The 22811-nt window shown below is 41.8% G+C and overlaps 3 protein-coding genes across 3 annotated transcripts; 2 read left to right on the plus strand and 1 right to left on the minus strand.

Moving 5' to 3' along the window:
• Positions 1-8113: 8113 nt before the first annotated feature.
• On the plus strand, positions 8114-9788 carry LOC115671215 (uncharacterized). The gene is made up of 3 exons (XM_030592714.2): positions 8114-8264; positions 8545-8706; positions 9319-9788. The coding sequence occupies exons 2-3, from the start codon at positions 8594-8596 to the stop codon at positions 9539-9541; spliced, it is 336 nt and encodes a 111-aa protein (XP_030448574.1). The 5' UTR covers positions 8114-8264; positions 8545-8593; the 3' UTR covers positions 9542-9788.
• Positions 9745-10596, minus strand: LOC115671216 (acyl-CoA-binding protein-like). The gene is made up of 4 exons (XM_030592716.2): positions 10421-10596; positions 10206-10323; positions 10057-10119; positions 9745-9945 (listed from the first exon to the last, which is right to left on the minus strand). Exons 1-4 carry the CDS (start codon positions 10430-10432, stop codon positions 9872-9874), a joined length of 267 nt encoding a protein of 88 aa, XP_030448576.1. The 5' UTR covers positions 10433-10596; the 3' UTR covers positions 9745-9871.
• A 7786-nt stretch (positions 10597-18382) lies between these two features.
• Positions 18383-20641, plus strand: LOC115671160 (protein ELF4-LIKE 3-like). The gene is made up of 2 exons (XM_030592630.2): positions 18383-18524; positions 19849-20641. Exon 2 carries the CDS (start codon positions 19927-19929, stop codon positions 20281-20283), a length of 357 nt encoding a protein of 118 aa, XP_030448490.1. The 5' UTR covers positions 18383-18524; positions 19849-19926; the 3' UTR covers positions 20284-20641.
• The last annotated feature ends 2170 nt before the right edge of the window (positions 20642-22811 follow it).

The following is a 22811-nucleotide window of genomic DNA, read 5'->3' on the forward strand; positions in this document are numbered from 1 at the left end:
ATCAACACTAGCCATGTTACATAGGACGGCCGATGTCCGTGTTGGCGATTTCCGGCCAAAATTGATCAAATGGACTGCATTGACAAATCATCAAAATGTTTAAGGCTCGATTGGTCAAATTAAAAGATTTAAAATTGAATTGGCACAAGTGAATAAGTTTAGGACTTTATTGGTAAATTCCCTACTAAGCAAAGCTCTTAATTCCATTTTCTAGAGCTTATCTTGGAGGGTTTGAAGGAGCTTGTTTGTCACAATCGCCGTCTCTACTAATTGAAACCCTCAGTAGGTTTTTCATTTTTCTATTAAGAGACATACGTACTTATGTTCATACATATACATGCATACCCATAAAACTGTTTTTGATATAATCATTAACCAAATATAGAACGCTTAAGCGGTTAGGGCGTACTTGGGATTAGACATGGCCACGGGCCGATTTTGGCCCGGAACTGGCCCGTTGATCGGGCCCGCGGTTCGGAACCGGAACCGGCCCGTGGCCTACGGGTCCAGTTCCGGTTCCAATAATTTTGGAACCGGCCCGGAACCGGCGGTTCTGGGCCCGGTTCCAAAAAAAAAAAAATTGTTATTGCAGGCTGCAGCATCCCCCCAAACTTTTTTGCCTTTTTCCCTACAAGCTTCCCCCCTCCGCCATCTTCTCTCTCGTCTTCTCTCTCTCTCTCTCTCTTCGCGGTTCGAATTCGATCGGAGAGGAAAACCCTACCTTCCCCCCTTTTCCCCCCTCCGGTGATCCGCCCATGGCGAAGAAGAGGAAGTCCGTCACGTCCAGCCTCGACGAGGTGGACCGGAGCCTCTACTCCTCCTTCTGCAGCGCTGCCAACTCCCTCTCCCAGCTCTACACCCAGGCCATGAACCACCAGCGCCTCTCCTTCCAGGCCGGGGAGCGTTCCCACCCCCACCCACGACCACCTCCTCCAGTCCTCGTCCTCCAAATCCCTCCTTCCCCCCTCTCCCCTGCGCCTCCTCCGGTCCTCCCCTTTTCTCCTCCGCCCGCCTCCCTTCTTCCCAGATCTGACCCTCGCCGCCGTCGCCCCCGCCCATGGCCGTGAGCCACCGACGCCGACGCCCCCTCCTCCTCCCCCCTCGCTACCCTGCGCCTCCTCCCCTTTTCTCCTCCTCCCCCCTCGAACAGGAACTGGCCGGAACCGGAACCGGAACCGGACCGGAATCGCCGGTTCCTAAACCGTGGCCATGTCTACTTGGAATTGTGTGGTTAGGCGCACTGGTCTCAGATTCAATTCCTCAGCTGAGCACTTGTGATTTAAGTGGGGGTCATAGCGGTGGAGTTCTTTGTCTTAGTCTACAGAGGAATAGTTGAGGTGCGCGCATGTAGTTGAGACACGCCTCGGTTACCAAAATATATATAGAACGCTTAAGTTATAAGATCGGCTCGACAGAGATGTGTCGGCTTCAATAAAAGTTTGTATTTCTGTCTTTGCAAGAATGGTTCCGCATGTTTGGCGGTTTGAGACTTGGGAATTTTGTATCTTGCTTGTGGATTCTTGTGTTGGGGTGTTATTCTAGAGGTGAGGAAACTCATATTCTCATGATTTCATTCATTAAAGAACACGAATTTTATGGTTCTTCGTCTTTAAATCTATTTTACGGCGGCCGGCTCCTTAAATTGGTTGTTATGCATGGATACGAGTTTGACTTCATTTTTTCCTACCTCAAGTTGGTAATGGGAGGAAGTGAACAGGGATTGATGCCTCGGTGGATTTTCAATTAAGGAGCAAAAGGTCACTTGTTCAAATCTACTAAGTATGTACAAATTGTTCTAAATTAGGGCAACTTGAATAGGTCAAAGGCCCCCGGTCTTACCGGATCACAGAATTTGCAGAATATTTCATGGCCTCCGAGTAGCAAGGTCTTCTCGTCCGTCTGTGCCCCTGAATATATATAATAAAAAAGCATATTGTCTTTAACATGATTCGTGCTATTCCACTATGGCTTTCTGCCTTATGAACCGACCATTAAGAACATCAGCCTAAGGATTAAACTATCCCTTTCTGTGGAAGCTTTGAACTCGTAATAGATAAGTTGATGATGGTCTCAAATTTCAGGACCAACCTCTTCCGTGCATAAGCATGTGGTTCTCACCGTTCTCCTTCTCTCAAACCTTTTTTTTTTTTGGCTCGGCTCCTGTGCATGCATAAGATGAAAGTGGTCATGTGTCGTATTTAGTGAATGGTCATGCCTCGCATTTGATGAACCTTGTACCCGGGACAGAACAAATACGGACTATTAGACTTGGCGATGGCGGGACTCGCCATTCACGACGGTCCAAATTCAATTTACTACATATGCTACGCTCTATCGACTTGATAATTTCTTTCCGTATCCACTCACGTTTTCGTTGTCTTTTTTGGCTCGGCAAGTGGATCTGTATGTACTTATAAGGGCAAAATTGTCCAAAAAATCCTAAACCTATTACTCTTTTGCCAATTTAGTCATAAACCTTTTAAGTTTGCCAATTTAGTCCTAAACCTTTTTACTTCTTTCCAATTAAGTCCATCCGGCCAATTTTGGCCGACCGGCGCTAACGTGGCCATCGGCCGGTGCTGGCCAACGCTGATATGGCATTTTGAAATTTTTTTTCAAAATTTTTAATTTTTTTTTCTGCCTTCTTCCCTCTGACCGGTTCGGCAACCGGCAACTGACCAGAGGCACGGGCTGGCGAGGTGCCTCTAGTCAATCGCCGGTTGCTGGATCGGCCTCTAGCAAAGCTCGCCCCTACCGGCCACTGGCGAGGGCGAGCCTCGCCCACTGCCGCCAAGCCAACCTCACCCAGCCTAGGCGAGGCTGACCTACGATGGCATTGGCCGGCCTCGCCGTCGCTGGGCGAGGTGAAACCCAGCAACGGCGAGGTCGTCCTAGCAGCAGTCGGCGAGGCTCGCCCTCGCCAGTGGCCAGAGGGGGCGAGCTTCACCAGAGGTCGACCTCACCAGTCGCCGGACCGACCAGAAGAAAGAAGGGCAGAAAAAAAAGATTAAAAATTTAAAAAAAATATTTAAAATTTGCCACGTCAGCGTTGGCCGGATGGACTTAATTGGCAAGAAGTGAAAAGATTTATGATTAAATTGGCAAGAAGTGAAAATGTTTAGGATTAAATTGACAAACTTAAAAGGTTTAGAATTGAATTGGTAAAAGTGCAATAAATTTAGGACTTTTTAGATAATTTTCCCTACTTATAAGATGAAGAAATGGTACACGCCGTCCAAAGCTCTGTGTGGTGTATTGACAATTGACACGACTGCGTCGGTGTGTACCTTACAACGCCACGAAATCCAGAGGTAAACGATACTTGAATGGTTGGGTCCACTGCCAAAATCGAAACCCTAGGACCATAACGTACGGACGATTTCCAGCCTCCTAGACATGGGAAACCTGACGACGAACAGCTGGTCGATGAAGCCTAACCGTGCCAACTCCCATGTGATTTTTGTCCTTCTTCACTTTTGTTTACAAGGCTCCCGGAGCTGTTGGAGCACTTGGTAGTATAGATTCCGAGGAGGTAATGACCAGAAATATGTTAACTAGGGTTTCATCATCGAGTGCCATAACTTTTGTATTAAACATTGAAAGTTTTCTCTAGTCCAAAAGGTAAGTTTGGCAAGGCCTTATGGACTTTGAGTTAACGCAAGACGCTTTAAATATTGGATATGTTCCGTTCCGTCAGAAAGTATCGACAAAACACCTTTAAAAATGTTAATGGATATGGAAATCGACGAAGAATATGAGGGGTCCTTTGTCAATTCTTGGACGGGAAACGCAGATTGACGAGAATATTAACGGGACGAAGACAGTTATAAAGAAAGCAAATCACACCATACGTGACTTTTTGAACTTAGCAACATGTATTTACAAATGGTTATTCAAAAATCCACTACTAGACGATCATGGCCACATCACTTGCCCCACATCGCCGCTTTCTTCTGCAATTTGCAATCCTTTCTCCTGGCGATCATAATAGCCCACGCTTCTTGGCCATTATCATTTGCGGCTTTCGGGATTTATGGCTCCACAAATTGGGGATCGCGCTGGCTTTACGATCGAATGGGTTGTTATGATTGCAGCCAAAATTGTTGGCTTCGTGACTCGAATGCTTATCTTGTTCTTGATCCGTAGATCTTCCCTTCGGCTTCGGTTCTCTTATTGGCTGAGCCAAATCTCATTCACCGACACTCGTTGCTTGGCACTCAGGTATTTTTTTTTCTTTTATCGCACGTCGGCAACTCCTCGTTGCCTTCGTCGATTACCTATAGTTATCAACTAAAAGTGTTGCGGAAGCCAAGCGATCGAACAATAAAATTGACAGAACAAGAAGATAAATCGGACACCAGATTTACGTGGTTCGGTCATAGTGACCTACGTCCACGGGGAGAGCAGCACGAAATTCCACTATAGATCAAGCGATACAACGGAGATTACAACCACACTCGAGTCACTCAAACACTCTAAGTGTTTCCAAGCCCCCCAATTACACCCAATAACTCACGCAATGTTTAAAGCCCACAATTCCTCACGAAATAATCTCTCAATCTCATAAAGGAATTATACACAAATCTTAACACAAGATTTAATCGCTACGAACACTTGAACTTTTGGTGTAATTCCACGAACAAAAGCTCGAACCCAATGCCAAGCACTCACAAGCAAGCGGCGCTTCAAGACTTCATGGTTATAACTCAGCCAAGAAAGACCCACTACAAGCGTCCGGTTGGAACGACGCTTCTTGTCTTTCTCTCTGACCTCTATAAAGAAATCTTGAGAAATATTTATATTAAACCCAACGCCAGAGGGAAGTGAAAATTTCCATCGTGAAGATTGCCACATCAAATAGGAAACAAAGTCCAAGTAATACACGGTCAACCAAAACCAAATTTTGGACTTTCCTATTTTATCTTTCCCTTTGGCCGATTACACTAACAGGAACATATAATTTGTGTGCCCTTCTTGTTTTATTTTATTTCCTCTTCTCACCTAGACTTTCCTTTCTTGTTTTGTTTGGAATCCTTATCCAGCGAAACTTTTACACCGAAAAGAAAACTCTGGATTTCCATGGCTTATATTTGGACGTCCGCAAATACTAATTCATCACGGGTCGGGTTTCGTTCACGTGCTTAAACTCGAGACGTATTTTCAACAAAAAGGAACCATGTCTTGTTCGGTCTTATCCGGTCCGAGCCAACGGTCAAGGACCGAGACAATTTTGGGTGCCTAACAGATTCGTTTGCTTTTATCGATCGTGGGTAGGTATTTAGATCTCCGCGTACAAGTTGATCAGTTAATTATCAGAAAGAGTTGCCCAAAGGAAGTAGAGTGTTTCATTATGCAGCCCGCCGACATGCTTTTGCCAAAGACATGTGAAGCGTTCGTGGCTGGCCCTCCACTTTGTGTGTGCACGCGAGGGAGGGACGTGACAACGAATTGTGGCCGGCCCCGCCGGCCGGTCAGCATCGAAACGTGACATAGCACGTGAGAAACCAATTCCTTCGGAAACATCCGCGTAAGCTCCCGATTCATGTGAACCCAACACATGTGAGCCGCTAGATTCAGCGGCGCCCCGTGCGGGGCCCGCATGATCGTGCGGTTCGCATGTGCTGGGCTCACATATACGAGGCGCATATTTTCAATCCTTCATGGATCACGAGTCCTATTTGGAGTGAAAAGGTGTATCTAATATACCCTTGCAAAAGCCGGGCGCGACACCGGTAACCGAAAACACAAAACCATACAAGAGACGGTCGACGATAATTGCATTACATATTCACTCACACCGCTAATATCAAAAACTATATCCGCAACGATAGGATATTGGTCATCTTCAAGTTATTTGAAATATATAGTTAAAAAAAGACAATCGTAATTATAAATGTATACTAGAGCATTAGTTTTTGTAATTAATTCTAATAAAAAGGCCTCAATTACCAAAAAAGTATTTTGTTCATCGGAAATAATTTGGTGTCGGCAAAGTATTAGAGTGGAGCGGGTAGAAATGGAATGAGGTCATATGGTATAGATGGACTTTACAACTGTGCTTGCCGTGCTTAAATAGAAAGGGAAGAGATAAGAAAGGAAGGTCTCCAATGGAAAATTGCAATTGACTACTCTAAGCTATCCAATCACGTATCAATCGAGGCATGGTCCAGCTTGGACCCTCCATTGCCTATGGTACACGTCAAACAATAATAATTTGAAACGCCTAACAAAAATTATTACAGATTAATACTACAAAAAATCCTAAACTATAGACATTGTGACATAAATATTTATTTTAACGTGTCCATCGTTATTTGGTGACAAGGATTATCATGTCCTGATTTGATAATCCACGTTTAACTTTTTTTGTCCAACATTCAAACTTAACGGATCAGAAGTCACATCAGCAGATTTCGTGGACTCGAACCACCGTAAGGACGGCATTGACTATATTCATAAAGTATGGGAACTAAATTGATCATTTACCAATTGTTCAGAAGAATGTATGAACCAATTAAAAGTTTAGAGACCACGTTACATACGGGATCAAAGTTGATGGATCATTTGTGCCATTTTCTTTGTTATGATCAAGTCCCAAGACCTCAAATTCCACAAGCTGTAGGTCCACACGTTTGACCCTAACAGAGATGATCTTGAAACTATTGTGCATGTGTTGCAACTCAATTTCTATGTGGGTAGGTAGGTAAATCGATTAGGAACTTACCAAGAAACTGTCTAGTGCGAAAGGGCTGTAGTGAGGACTTAGTTGAGCTTTTGACCTTTAGGAGGCAATAATGGACACAACTTCAATTTTATTGAATGATTGACTTGCCTTCCACGTAGCATAGCTTGTTTTGTGCCCCAAATTTCAACCGCGGTGTACTTAGCTTGGGGCTCAATCTCAGTTGAAATAGCTAGAGTGATCGATTTGAATTTGTATGTTTCAAGAGGTGAAATGTCTTCGAGGTTGAATGTTTCTTCTCTTAGGATTTGACAGCATTGATGTGCAAGTCGGATAAAGTCCAAGCATCGATTGTCCAAAGCGACGGCCGGCAGGAATATGAATTCGTATCGATTATGCCATTTGTAAAGAATACGTTTTTTTTTTTTTTTGGGTAAGTCTTGTAAAGATTACGTTTTGCGTCGAATAAATGATAAACTATCAAACTTTTATGACAAGGAAACTCTCTTTCGACGACGTGGAGAATGGAACACGGGTGTTATGACTGATGTCTCCATGTATGTTCGCTCCTTAACGACTAAGTCAACATAGGAAGAGGAAGATATTTTTTTTTATGAGTACATATTGTTAAAATGCATTTGTGAATTGTGTTAGAAAATCCCAAATCGAAGAATTGATTTAGTGTTAAATAATTAATATATCCAAGTTAGCCTGTAAATCATTAACTTAAGCTTTTGAGTAAATGTGGGTTCAACTGAATATGTTGATGGGCTTGGACTTGGATTCCCTTTTGGTGATCTTCTCGAGTGAAGGTATCGGGCTTCTGTTATACACTCCCAACATGTGGTATTAGAGTCGATGGTTGATTGGTGCTCCACCCTAATCTATTCTAGTGTTTGGTGTAGCAATGCGGGCTCGACGACATACTTCATGGTTCAGTCTAGAAAAAGAGATCAAGGATGAAGTTGCGTGTTAATGGAGATTCAAGATAAAATATCATGATGCAGAAGGATACTTGGATTAAGGGGGAGCAGACCTAACACTGAGATCACACGTGAGAGGAAGATTGTTATGATGCACATGTAAGTTGTGTTTGAAAGTCTAATATCGAAGAATTGATATGATGTGAAGCAGTTAACATAGCGAAGTTGGTTCATAATTCATTGGTTTAAGTTTTTAAGTGAATGTGGGTCCAACTATATTGACGGACTCGGATTTTAGCTTGGCGATTCCCGGGTGAAGGTATGGCACTTCTGTTGCGCGCTTCCAACACATATTCATAGCTTAATAATCTGAATTTTTTGAGTAACCCGGCATGCACTCAATTTATACGATCTCAAAGCTATAGTTGGGTGGCTGAGATTTGGGATTGGCCTCATGAAATAGGCTTCTTATGAACTCAAAATCTTGCTCAAACGTGGCCTCTCAAGGCCCAAAGTGTCAAAATCCACACAAGAAAGGCCCAATCACCCCAAAAAGAAGTTGAGAAAGAAAAGGATAATCTTCAGCTATATCCTCTTGCTGTCCACGACTCTCTGCATCCGCAAGCTTGTCTCTTCGGTCTCTTCAGAAATCTTGAAAGGTCAGTTCTCTCTCCTGCTTGATCAGCATTAACGTTTCCGATATAATTTTTCTACTACATTAACCCAGTGAGAATGGTGTGCATTTACAGTTAACATATCTTGCTGTTATCTCTTTCACCTCAGATGGTTCTGCTAATTAGCTTGTCTCTGAGGACGATACAAATATGCAGAGCATATGCTGCTCTATACTTGCTTTGAAAGATTCAATTTTTAACTCAATTTATAAGTAGTTTTCTTCACTGTCGTGATTAATTCATACATCTGTGGCTGATGGTGCAGACTGCAGACTGGTGGTGTAGTGAATTGGGCGAGAGAGAGAGAGAGAGAGATGGAAAACATAACAGCAAGTGAGATTGCAGGTTTTGGGGTAGGCACTCTGCTTCTGTGTGCCACAATTGCTGCTCCAAGAGTTGACTCTTTCATTTCTGCTTCCCAGAGGAGGTCTCAGCTTGTCCTTGCCCTTTCTTAGTTTCCTTGAGATGCTTTCATTTGTTGTATCGTTATGCTTCTGTTATGAATTGGTTTCACGGGTTTTGGACTAGATTGTTAGAGAGTAACTAGAAAGAGTTTCTTGTTCAAAGAGGAATTTGTCGAGCATGTAGAGTTTCTTTTTGCATAGTATGGGATTTGGGTTTTCTCATGAATTATTTTTGTCGGCTTTCTTCATGTTCTTGATGTTTGGATGATCTGACCGTAATCGGCAAAGGTTCATTCCTAAAATTATTTGTCACTCACCAGGATTAGAGATGTTTGAAACGCTGAGTTTTCGTTCTAATGAAGACATCTCTCTCTCTCTCTCTCTCTCTCTCTCTCTCTCTCTCTCTCTCTCTCTCTGTTATGGGTTGAACTTTAGTCAGTTCAGCTGCAATCTGCTGATTAGGTGTAGAGAAATCCCTTGCAAACACTCACCTATAAAGACTGAAGTTTGGACCAGAAATGATGGAATTACAATGGCACGTCAATTCTGTTTCTAGAGCACAATCCCTTTTCTTACGCAAGGATGCTTCATCTAAGCATTCTGATAAAAACCTGCCTATGTCTTTTTGTGTGCAGCTCGCTCGGTATGTGCAGGAAATGCGGCGATCTGAAGATAATAGCTTGCTCAACATGTCGTGGAGTTGGTTCGGTCAAGGAAGGCGGGCTTATCAGATTCAGTTTCGTGGACGATTTATATCAATTGCTTGGTGGCGACGAACCGGGTGTGAAAACCACACCATGCACGAAGTGTCGAGCTAAAGGTCATTTTCGTTGCCCGAATTGCTCAAAATCACGGTAATTGAAGTCCGGCTTTTCCTTCACCTTTAAGAGGACAAAATTGTTTAGGGGCCGCGCAAATTGATCGTTTGGCTCGCACACCTCCCCTTATTTGTAACATAGACCGGTATTTGTTTGGATTTGTCATAGCATAAAGACCCAAAAGATGGATCCTCCTGTAGGGGCTGGACAGTTTCTCTGCCTTGTACTAATAGAGATGAACACTTGCAGAAACAATTGTTAATGGAAGACAGAATCAAATTCACGGACTTGTTGCATATTGTGAATAGAACACAGCTCGACTAAGTTTCAAAGTCGCTAAAGTCCAAATAGAAAAGGATTGGAATTCAGTTCATCTGGAGGGCACTTCCTGCAGCTGCTTCACCTTGGTGATATAATCAGCCATTGCTTCTTCCTTGCTCTTCCCTGAAATATAACCCATGAAAGACGAAACCGGGCGATTACTTTTCAGGTTAAAAGAAACTCCACAAACTTGTAAGCTTCAGATGAATGGCTTGGTTTGATTGTAGCTCAGACCTTCAACTGCTTTCCAAGCATCCCATTTCGCCCTCTCCGTGGGGCTGAAGAACCCGGGTCGACCTAGCATTACAAAGAGAGGTTGATCGGTGCACCGACTGTGAATAACTTCAGAGAAAACATCGGTCTCAAAATTTCTCTTTTTTTACCGGTATTGACAGCTCCTATGGTGGATTGCTTGTACAGCCCATAGAGCACCAGCTTGTCCGCATCTTTTGTACTCGCAGGCAACGACTTGGCCTTTTCTGCATGTTCCTTGAACTCATCCTGCCACGAAACATGAAATCAGGAGAAGGGAAAAGTGCAAAAAAACAAGAACGCAATGCAAGAACACAAGCATAGAAGATAAGGGCAATGCGAGAACCTCCAAAGCCATCTTTTCAGCAGGCTGGGCCTACGAAGCAGGCTTGTAAGTGGCGAAAGATGCAATGGATCTCTCTCCTCTTGTTTAAAAAGCGAGCTCGCATTGGCCTCTCATGGCGATGTGAACAAGAGAGATCTTTCTTGTGTAGTACGTCCGATAGTTGAGCCAACTTCGGCCTACTTTGTAGCTTTTCTACCTTCTTTTGCCCCCCTTTTTTTTTCTCTTTTGGTGGAATGTTCTTCCTCTTGTTTCAAACGTGCGACGGAGGGTTTGCTTGGCGAGGAGAATATGCCGTGATCGGTTACCTTAAATTCATCCAACACCATTTTAGACGTACCTTTTATTTGATCTGTCAAGAAATGGACCACAACGTGTGCCGGGACTCGACCCGAAGCTCACGGAGGCTCGGGCCTCAAAAGGAGTACTAGCGCAACGACCTTCAAGGGTGGATGTCCTTCGGATCCCCTTGGCATTCTCTCCTTCCCACGAGACTTGGATCTCACGAGCCCACGACTCGGTGTTCTCGCTCGTTATCAAGCGGGCACGTCGCGCCGCGACTCGAGCAATCCGACCGGCCATCCATCCCGCCATGATAGTTGCCATCGGCCGCAAACCAAATGGCTCGTACAGATCTTGGCACGCCCAAGTCCCGATGGGTGTCGAAAAATTGGATCGGTTGCATTCGAAGAGATAGGAAACCGAAACCGTGCTATTACGTGCCTAATCTTTACTCATTTATGCATATGCACGCGAGCGCGCAGGGTTTAAGCATCAAACCAACCGGTGTAGATAACATCAAATGTGACATCTCTTGATTAATTCACTCGAAGTGTTGTCCGTTTTGGCCCGTCACATGCCGAGCCTCACTGTTTTATCCTTTGGCACATAGGTAAGCACCTTCTCAAGAGGTCATCCACCCCAAGAGCATTGTCGTTACGTCAAAAGGTGCCTCTTTAAGTTAATTTAAATTTTCACATATACATTCCAGAATCGATCTCTCATGTTCGGTGTACAGTTCGGTTCGTTCTTGCTCCTTTTGCCGTCATAGAAGTCTATCGGGTGTTCGGTGTACAGTTCGGTTCGTTCTTGCTCCTTTTGCCGTCATATAAGTCTATCGGGAGCCGCTCCTTATTCAAACCCTCTAGCCCCATAAATTATTTTCCATCCTCGTCGGACTGGGTGGTTATATGAAAATATGTTTTCGGCATATGACGATTCCAAATTCGATCTCGGGATCGACAGTGCAACCATAGTGCATCATGAGCTGATCCTAGATCTGGAAACAGAGCGGCGAGGCAGATGTAATCATAACGACATTGAACTAATCAAACTCCTCCCCAAACACCCCTCCCCAATTTGTCAAATTTGGAATACTAGTTGGATAACACCTTTTCCCACTGACTCTCTTTGATTAAGGGCAAGATCTCGGGCTGTCCCATTGGCCCTAAGCATCGTCCGGTGTCAATAACGACGACTTAATTGCTCCTTAATTATTGCGAGAGAACTAGATTAAGCTTAATGACTCGTCCTTATCAGTCCCGTGGATTTCCAACGTTAATCAAAAGCCCAAAAAAAGAGAGAGGAGGAAATGGCAAAACCAGGTGGCCATCAATCGCCGTCCACCTACTTTCCACGAGTCGCGAGATTTGTCTGGACGTGTTCGATGTCCACGAGGAATACGTTACCTTAGTGCACTCGAATGTCCCACATCGACGTGACCCCTCATGACTACTTCGCCAATAAAAATTAACGCTACAAATATCTGCGCTCTTAATTACCTCGAAGAGCAGAATAACGAGAAAATTATTCAAAAAGCTTTAAATTTATTGCATTTTAAGTAATTCAAGCTTCAACTTTTCGATTTTACTAATTTAGCCCTAAATTTTTTTACGTTTTTCCAATTTAAAAATTGCCCACATCAACGCCGGCCGTCTGATCGCGCCATGTAGGACGGTCGACTTCCACGTTAGCGAATTCCGAATGGGCTCAATTGACAAAACGTGAAAAGGTTTAGGACTCATGTGTTGAAATATTTTACATCGTTTTATATATATGTGATCTCTTTCCGCTTATCAGTTTAAGTTTTTTTGTGGGTAGGACTTGACTTTCTATTATGTAATCAGATGTGGATTCTGCCCGGTTTATTTGGCACGTGTTGCACCACCCCGTTCATCAGATTTCACGCATCATTCCTAATCAGTCTCTCACTTTGGTACTGTGCACAATGTCGTCCCTAAACTTTTATTTGACGACGTGGACCATATTATATGTCTAAGCTATATTCTTATTAAAAATGATGAGTCGATATGTCCATTTTTATCCATCTACTTGAGAAATGTCTATCATTACTATTTGATGACATGGATTATTATATCACGATATTAGACATTTTCATATAGTCTAAGGTTGCGTTTGTTTTGCGGAAAATGTACAATTTCTAGAAAATACTTTCCAGGAAATCATTTTCTAGGAAAATGAGTTCATTTTTCGGTGTTTGGCTAAAACCTAAAAAAGATTTGGAAAGTTTTTCAGTTATTTGATGAGAAAAATCTGATGGTGAAAATTATCAAAAAATTTTGTATTTTTTTAAATTATTTTTATTAAGAAAAGAAAATGCATGAATGTTTTCCTTCTTAGAAAGAAAAGAAAAAGAAAAGAAAAGAAAATATATCAACAAATTCAAGATGAGCAATTCCCGAAAGTATTTTCACCTTCTTAGATTAGGGAATTCACTTTCTTAAAATTAAACATGATATTTGTGTCGATCGGAAAGTTTTTTCCGTTGACCAAATCATTTTCAGAGACACCAAATGGATGAAAGTCCGGAAAATACTTTCACCAAAACAAATACACTTTAAGGACTAAATCAAACATTCACTAATAGTTCGAAGGCCATACTGAACATATTAAAAATTTAAGAACGATATTACACGATAAATCAAAGTTCCTGCACCCGTAGTTTTCTATGGCAATGTTTTGTACCATAGAAATCGAACACTTGGGTGGATCCGATCGACGAAAAACGATGGGACAAGAGGCGAATCTCTTTGACTTTTCAAACCCTCTTTTCTCCTCTTACGAACGGATGAATGTCTAGAATAATTTCGCCGTCTACGGTATCTCCGAAAATCATGGGACTCGCCATACCGCGCGTGACATGCACGTGCGTGTACGTTGGCCGAGCTACCTGGAGGGTTTGAACTTCGAAGCGGTTCTAGAAAGCCAAATGGCTGCGTTTGATTGGATACTATTCCGGTGTTTCTGATAAATTTCTTAGTTAATTGCGTCATAAAATTATAAGTCCACACTGCCATATAAAGCAAAAAAAAAAAAAAAACTCTTAGGGCGCGAATAATAACTATATTATTTCTTTATTTTTCTATTTCCTGTTCTCAGGAATATATTTGGAACAGAAATCCGTTTGGCAATACAACTTCATTTCTTTTTATTTCCGAGATAAATTTTTTAGCCTGAAAATAACTTTAGAATAGAAATGAGAAGTAGATATTTTTTTTACTATTCTATTTCTGGAACGGAAACAGAGATAACAACTCTTCTTATCACTCGTCCCCGCATTTTCCGCGGCCACCGACCACCGCCTGCCGGGAACAGAAATTTAAGAATAACTTATTAAACGAATTTTTATTCCGGGAACAGAAATTTTGTGTCATTATCAAACGCTATTTCCTGCTATGAAACTCGTCCAGGAAATAGAAATAGAAAACCCTATTTCTTGTCAAAAATTGGGTTGAGGAAAAAAATAGTTTTCATTCGCACCCTTAATTTCATGGGATTTCAATATATTACGTGCTCCATACATGGTCCCCATTATTATTTGACAGATGGTAATATCCATGGAAAAATGTATAGTTTTTCACTATCTCTTGCCTACTTTAATTTTAAAATCTTAAATCTAGTCCATCGTACAAATAGCTCAAATCTTGAAATAATTTTCTATTTCAATGTATATACGTGTAAAATATTTTTTTTTTGTGTGCTTTGTACTTTCATCGATTTCTTTGCAAAGCGTGTTTCCGTCGTTATCTTTTGGTCGCGTATTCTTAATAGGGCAGTTTTGCTTGATCCTTCAAATGTCGCTTTCTAATGTGCGCGCAATGCGTGCGCATATTTGCTAGGTTAACATGTTGAAACCCATAATGCAACATCTAATTGAAGATATGCGCTAATTGTGTGGCAAACCATCAATTCGAAACTCGAGCATATCTTAGTCAGATCTGCCAATTTTTCTTATACCAAAAAGAACATGAAAAGTGTCTAAATATCCCATATCACCTGGCTATGGGATTTATCTGCTCTTTTATATACACGTAATTTCCCCTCATTTATCTGTTTAAACTTTTGTGCCGTGCTTTCTACCTTGGTATCGGACCCAAATCCTACCCTAGTTTATTTCGCGTGTGCGTTCACCCGGTTCATCAAATTCCACATCATTTTTAATCTATATGCTCTTATATGCACGTGATCGGACTTTCTAACCATGAACGAAAATATTACCCAGCACCGCATTTTTCGGCGACTCTTCTTCTATTAACAACGAAAGAAAAGGTTTTTTTATATATTTTTTATTTTTGGCTAGCGTAGAATCTAGACCAGACCCTCCATTTCGTCTTCTTCCTTGAGGAAAATCCAAGTCAGTTTTCTCGTATACATTGTCTCCGACCCTCGTGGTAAGGCCGCTTTGCTATGAGAGGAACATCGTCGTCGCAACGAGGGAGGTCACTCCACGAACCGACAAGGAAACTCATGAAAATGTCCCGAAAATTTTAGTACTATAAAGTCGGGCTCAAAGAGAAAACTCATGCAATTACTTACGTTTGTGAAGTATGGGCGCTCAAGGTCATTGCAGTTAAGGATGATCGATTTCAAGATAGGTCGGTTTTCACGCTGAAACCTGAAATCATATTAGGTAGGATTTATTCTTGATTCGTGAAATCGGGAACCGGCCCAGTTGGTCCAATTAAGGATAATCGATTTTAGAATGGGTAGGTTCCGACCCTGGAACCTGAAACCAACCAACAAGGTTGGTTCCAAGATGGTGAAATCGGGAACCGGCCCACTTGGCCGAATTAGGGATCATCGATTTCAAAATGGATAGGTTTTGACCCAATCGGGAACCTGCCCACTTGGCCCAATTAGGGATAATGGATTTCGGAATGGGTCGGTTCCAACCCTGGAACCTGAAACCAGACCAGTAGTATTGGTTCTAAGTTTGTGAAATCGAGAACAGACCCACTTAGCTCAATTAGGGATAATCGATTTCAGAATGGATCGGTTCTGACCCTAGAATCTAAAACTAGACCAGCAAGGTTAGTTCCAAATTTGTGAAGTCGGGAACCGGCCCACTTGGCTCAATTAGGGATAATCGATTTCGGGATAGGCTGGTTCTGACTCTAGAACCTGAAACCATACTAGGATGGTTGGTTCCAAGTTTGTGAAATCAGAAACCGGCCCACTAGGTCCTGCGGTGGGTACAAGAACCGACATATAATATTTTAAGGCTGCAAGCGTATCTTGCTCTATGCAAGTTGTCATCCTCGGAGTAGTTATCATGTCTATGCAATCATCATGTTTCACACTTGTTTGGAAGTAAATTTCGGCAAAACGATTGTTAAAACATACCATATGATGGAAGTAAGCCTTAAAAAGGGAATTAGTTGCGCAAGCATAGCAGGGTCTCGAGTTCATTTCCTATAAAACTCATGGATATCCGAATGAACATTGGTTTTGTCTGGGTGCTCAATAAACACATTTATCCCCAATCATCTTTGGGGAATTGTTAAAAAGTAAAAAATATATCTGTCAAGTTCGGTCCGGGCAATTCAGTTTGCACCATAGAACCGGGAATATGACCGATTATCATTTGTTTCAAATTTTAGGAATCGGGGTTATTGGGTTGGACTGTAGCAGCGCTAATCCCTAATTGCAATCATCAAACTTATGCATGGTACAAACCATGGTAAACATGTTTGTTTGTTTTTTTTTCTTAATTTAAATTCTGCGAATTGTCGCGTTTTGATTTTATTTTATCAAATTTGGAACTCCAAATTTGGTAAATTTTTTTTTAAAATTCGACACACTGAAAATATGTTGCGCATTGAAGACGAGGGACTAAAATAGTAAGCACGTGTCGTGTATTTATTGGTGCAAGATTGTATTTGAAAAGACACATTTTTTAATGGTGATTATTTATTCGACCAAAAAAAAAATGGTGTTTATTTTTTTTATTTGTATATTAAAGTCCAGCCTCCGTTCGGCCAAAACGAAGATCCGCTAGCTGGTGGACAGCTCACCATGCCATTGCGTCATAATTCTTTTTTCCCTTTTTTTTTTGGTGTTCTTCAAAAAAAGAAAAAAATCCAAGATTATTTTTTGTCCTTGTTTTTCTTTCTCCCCCGTTCCTATATATTAATTCGAAGCTAATCAAGCTCAATGTCCGTTTGTTTAAAAGAAAATTATTTTCCGGCTTTCCGTGTTTGGATGACGGAAAACTAATTAATTGACAAAAAAACTAATTCCATAAACTCAAAACAACAAGCTTAGATTGAGATAAAACAACTTTCCATTCTGATAAGAAGGAAAGCACATTTCCTAAACCACCATACAAATTAAATTAACATTTTTCCGTCCATGGAAAATACTTTCCTTTATCGCGAACTTTTCGGTGAAACAAACTTATTATTATACTAGTCATACTAACGCACATTGAATCGGCGCACCTCAAGTCCTCATTGTCTAATTGGCTTTCGAGTGAGAGGAAGTGTTAGAGATGCGTAGTAAATCATGCACCGTCCCTCGACAACTTTAAGATTTTGGAGGAGATAAAATGATTATGCACTCAATTGAATAGGATTGGCATGAAATAAATAGAGTTCAAATCTGTTCGTAACGTTTTAACCGTTGGTCAATTGAATTCTTAACATTTTACTCTAGTCAAAACTCTTTACGTTTTAAAACACACGCAATCAGTCATGCCCTTAGTTTGCCGTTAATAGATTTCCGAGACATAAAAAAATTCTCGTGAATCTCTCTACTATGGGCATATTGCCTTAAAAAAGGGTTAGGTCGGAAACGTGTAGGGTTTCCAACGTCGATAATGAGTCTAAGATTTGACCGTAAGGGCCTAATTAACCAAACCAAAATTCAGTCGACAAACCATCAAAATGTTGAAATCGATTGTAAATTTATGCATTTGGATCTAAGGTGAGCAAAATGAACAAGAGTGAGCAAAATGAACTGCCTAGACCGGATAGGCTAGTTCTGGATGATTCCCGGAGGCACCGGTCTGGCTCCCGGTTCAATAAAATTGGGTTGGGACCAGTGAATTTCGGTTCGGTTCGCAGTTCCACACCAGTCCCAGGTGCGAAACTGCCCACCCGGATCGGACAGATTTACTCATGCACGTAAGTAAGATGACGAGAACAAATCAAAAAACAACAAATAGTGGTTCATTCCAACCGAATTTTTCCACAAATTGAGAAAATCTCCGTGAAGCCTATAATGTTACACGAAACTCACCGATTGTAGAAACGTCTTGATTATCAAGAATATATTCTAACGACAAATAAAAAAAAAATTTGACTATTCTATCGGCTCCATCGGCCTATCCGGAAGCAAGACCAATTGGTCCGATTCCCCCGATTCTTGGGTTGGAATCGGACCGCCCGGCAACCGATCACACTCTCCTATTTGGATCTCTCGCAAAACCTTGGATCAATTTCTGGGGTAATCACCGGGCAGGAAGCCACGTGGCACCGCGGGTCTAAAGAGGGAGAAGGAGAGAAAAAGGAAAAACAATTATTATAGCTGGATATTATACAGACTTAGATAGATAGAGCTATAAGATTGAGACACCGAGAGGGGGACCAAGCGTGACTCTCAAAATCTACTCATTCTCTCTCTCTCTTTCTCTCTCTCTCTAGAAAATCAGCTCTGAATTCATAGGAGAAAAAGAAAGGGCGCCCTCGTCCTCTCCTCTTCTCCCTCACCTCCTCCTGCTTCGTCTTCGAAGGGATTGTCGCGACTGCTTCGAACTCTCCCCCCCCCCTTCTTTTCGCGAATTCTCACGATGTTCCGGGTTTCCGAGGTACGTGGTTCGATTTGTTCCGTCGTTTTCTGTACCCCTGCCTGAAAGTGAAGATTCCGTGTCATGGGACAAGAAGAACGCCCGTCTTTTCTTTGGTGATTCTTGGTCTCGTAAACGGTGGGGAGAAAAGTGGAGTGTCTGTACTATCTAGATCGTTGAATTCTCTCGGCACCACCGAGTGTCTGATTTTTCCTCAGCTTCTTCTCTTCTTCTGTTTTTTTTTCATCTGGGGGGGGCTTTTCGCAGTTTCGAAAATTGTCCGGTTTTGTGATGAATCGCGAATCTTTGCATGCGAACATGTGAATCTCCTCCTCTGCGTGCCTACGGGTTTTTTCGAAATCAGATTTTGGTCAATACCCAGATTTGTTTTCGAGCTGTTGCTTCGGTTGTCTCGGCATTTCCGGAGCTTTACATGCTCCGCCAAATCGAAAGCTCTGATATTTTCATCCTGTCCACTGACACTACTGTTCCCCCTCGTTGATTCTCTTCGGAGTTTTGTTGAATTTGCTGTCCTACGGTGGTTTGAATTTCCTGCTGTTGCTGTCTGCGCCTATCAAGGATCAAAACAATGTGTACAAATGCTGTTTCCAACAGTGGTACCCGCTTCGTGTTATGGCCCCTGATCTTTTGCCCTGCATCATTTTGACCTTTTCTTTTCCATGAGATTCTTCTTTTGGGACACTGAGCTTTTAGGTGGGCATTTTTCTCAGTACAATGAAAAGGGGTTCCTTTTTATAGAAACGGGATCTGCTTTTTTCCACATCTTGTGAACATCGATAGCAGCAATAATAGACTCATAATATTAATATCGATAATCATCATCATCATCATCGAAATTTTTTTTTTGTAATCCGATCCCTCTCTCTCCGTGAGAAAACAAAGTACCCTTTGAGGTCATGATTTCACCCATCAGACCCTGTCTTTTATGCCGAATGCCTTAAACAAATCCCAACATTGCGTTTCCTTCCTTTTTAAACTCTCCTTTTGGGGTTCTGTTTGGGGTAGGCATCCACTGTTTAAAGAATGAATATTTGGATTATGGGTGCTTGTTATATTAATGTAATATCACATCTCCAACAGCTTAAAATTTTTTAAGCCCGAAAAGAATAATAAACTATACCATTTGATCTACTTGTTCCGTAGTGGGGCTGACGTGAAATGTCAAAGCACACAAAACACAAAGAGAGAGAGAGAGAGAGAGAGTGTGTGTGTAGTACTGCTGCTGCTGCTGGAAATTCACGCCTCATCTTTTCTTGTTATGGGCCTATCAATAAGAACAGTATTTCACTTGCTGTCCTTTATTCTCCTTCTTCCTCTTGAACAGGGCAGATTCAGATTCTGAACAAAGATAGGATTTTTCCATCTCTCTCGGGGCGGTCAAAAGGGACTCGACGAAGTGTAAATGGAGGGCGATGCGTTCTCGGGGTTCGGCAGTGGGGCTCACCACCACCAGATAGACACCAAGATATTGCAGACCTTCCAAAAGAGCTTCGTGCAGGTGCAGAACATACTGGACCAGAACCGGCTCCTGATCAACGAGATAAACCAGAACCAAGAGTCCAGAGTCCCCGATAGCCTGAGCCGGAACGTGGGGCTGATCCGCGAGCTCAACAACAACATCCGGACGGTGGTCAATCTCTACGCCGATCTGTCGAGCAACTTCACCAAGTCCATGGAAGCTTCTTCCGAGGGCGACTCGAGCGGCGGCGCCCTGAGATCAGACGCCAAGGCCGGGCTCAAGAGAAATAGGCCTGCATAGTAACGATTCCGGGATCAAGAAAGCAAAACAAATTGTACCCTTTTGCTTGTTCTCTCTGTAGCTTTGATGGGATGAAGTGAGATGAAGAAAGAAGAAGAAGAAAGTGGGGGTTCTTGGTGGGTGGTGGTAGAATCTGATTTTTAAGTGCTTCGTCCATCATGACTCAGGGAAGTCACTGAAGTGTGGCTCTGAACTGCGTCTCTTGTGGTTCTTTCTTCACCCCCTGGTTCATCCGTACTTCTTCACTAGGAGGAGAATAATTGTTCCAAAGAGTGAAAATTCCCCTCTCTGTGTCTGTAACTCCATTGTAACTGTGGATCTAATTGGGAATCAATCACGCTTTGTTCGGTCTGGTGTATGTGTGTGTCCGTACTTTGTCATTTAGCATGTGTTTCCAGTTCTCTTGACAAAGAAAGTTCTCAGTTTTCTGTGTTCCGCAGCAAATTGAATGACACTTGACAGTGTGAAAAGGTCATAAAGAACCATAAAAGCAGATTAAAGCTCCACTAATTTCGCGAAAAACAAATAATTTAAATTTTTTTAAAATTTTTTTTATCATTTATATCATTTGAAATAATTTTTATAATATTTTTTTATAAAATTTATTTTCATTATTTAAACAGTTTCGTGATCAATGAAAATATTGATCAATGAAAATATTTTTCGTTCGTTTATTTTTGTAAGAATTATAAACGATTATTTTAAAAAATATATTTTTCAAATCATTCATTTCCGTTAAACAAACAGAACTCTAGGGTGTTCTTCAAAGATAAAGGAAATTTTTTTTTTTGGAAAATCATTTGGAAAACATTTTTCATTTTCAGGTAAAGGATTTCATTTTCCTTATTTTAAATATGCATATTTTCTTTGACTATAAATGAATGTTCATTGACTGATTATTTTTAATATACCAAAAGCACAAAAGTTCGGAAAACTAAATCGCGAATTCTTTCACTCAATCAAAACACACCTCAAGGATATAATTGGGAATTAAAATATGATTTTCATGGTCAGAAAATTTCGTCCTCGTAACCTTAATTTCTTATAACGTAGATTCTTATTTTTCTTTTTCCCTACTTTAGAGTCTCGCCGGTCCATGAGATGATGATGAGTCGATGATCGATTCTAAAGAGCGAGGGCTTGATGTTTGCCGGATGATCGGTCCCTTTATAAGTTCTTCTGAACTCCCCATGAGATCATAGATGGTCTGTCTTCCGCCCCTTTTTGGTTGCTTATAAAACAGCTATTCTCGCTGTTCTCATGATCCTTTCAACCTTTTGTGCTCCTTTGTGGAGAACTGAGCACGATTATGGGAATTCAAACAAAAATTCTGAGCGAAGTGTTTCTGAGATGCTCTGAAACAGGTTGAGTGAGAAAGCAGCTTTTTGATGATCTTTTTGGCTCCCATCACACTCCACCACCACAAGATCAGAATCTCAGATAAGAGATGATGAGCTCTTTTGACCCCCTTTGTTTTTTATATATATATTTCTTTTGTTCCTACGGCTCACCCAAGACAATCTATTGGATGGTGATGACAGGAGAGAGAGAAATTCATAAAGAATTCACTAGGAAGTATCGAAAGAGAGGAGAAAAAAATATGAATAAATAATTGGTGATTAGAAAAACTGAAAGCACTACAGTCCCAGGAACTGGACAGATAGATGGATGGGGTATGAACCGTGACCTGACCCCGAATGACATGACAAGGGACCCAACAGTTCACATTCTTTTTTGGGATGGAACTAGGGTTCCAACACATGCTTATCTCTTCCCTATCACCAAGGTTTTGTTCTCCCCCTTTTGAGCATGCTTTCTTCTCTCTCTCTTTCCCCTCCTGTTTTCTTTGATTGTATTTCATGCAAAATCGCAATGGACCTTCTTTCATTTACTCCGATGTCGGTGTCGGGTTTGTGGAGCAAAAAGTCGTGTTAATTTTTCATTGCGTTTCCGATCGATGCAAAGACAGATAGCCCCAAGACTCGTCCTATTCCAACTTTTCTCCACCATTTCGTGTCTTCTTCTTGTGGCATCGAGCAGGTGTTCCTGATGGTGGACCCATAAATGCAGAGCAACCCAGTTTTCTGATCTTAGGAGGAAGAGAAAGAAAGACCCACCACATGAGTGATTCCTGGAAGTGTCTTTTGTCCTGCACTAGATTTTTTTTATTCTCTATAAGAGAAAAGAACATTGGTGGGGGGAGATTGCTGTCACTCCATGTACAGTAATGTCCATATGCACGCATTCAAAAATCTATTTATTTATTTGCTTTTTAATGCACTCATTTGAACTGGATCTACTCCATGTGCTTCATTTTCACCGTGAAGTGTGATGTCATAGTCTCTGACCTCAGGGCATGTCTCGGGGGTGTCCTGCTGTGAGATCTTGATTGGCGCAGGTCTTCTTCTGGGGTGCGTGATCCATCAATTTCAAATTTAGCAGTTGCAATTATAATAGAGAGTACAGAGTAGAGAGTAGTAGTACCATAGCAGATATAGTCATTGAAGGCAGCACTAAGTTAGCTGCTC

The sequence above is a fragment of the Syzygium oleosum genome, unplaced genomic scaffold (assembly GCF_021117445.2).
Source record: "Syzygium oleosum isolate NSW1041296 unplaced genomic scaffold, Sole_v2.1 Sole_v2.21, whole genome shotgun sequence".
NCBI classification, from domain to species: domain Eukaryota; kingdom Viridiplantae; phylum Streptophyta; class Magnoliopsida; order Myrtales; family Myrtaceae; genus Syzygium; species Syzygium oleosum.

Bases quoted from the DNA above. Each gene is read 5' to 3' on its own strand.
- LOC115671215 (XM_030592714.2), top strand. From the start codon at position 8,594: ATGGAAAACATAACAGCAAGTGAGATTGCAGGTTTTGGGGTAGGCACT. The intron at 8,707-9,318 runs GTCTCAGCTTGT...TTTTGTGTGCAG, and splicing joins ATTTCTGCTTCCCAGAGGAG to CTCGCTCGGTATGTGCAGGA.
- LOC115671216 (XM_030592716.2), bottom strand. The intron at 10,120-10,205 runs GTAAAAAAAGAG...TTGTAATGCTAG, and splicing joins CATAGGAGCTGTCAATACCG to GTCGACCCGGGTTCTTCAGC. The intron at 9,946-10,056 runs GTCTGAGCTACA...GTTATATTTCAG, and splicing joins TGCTTGGAAAGCAGTTGAAG to GGAAGAGCAAGGAAGAAGCA.
- LOC115671160 (XM_030592630.2), top strand. From the start codon at position 19,927: ATGGAGGGCGATGCGTTCTCGGGGTTCGGCAGTGGGGCTCACCACCAC.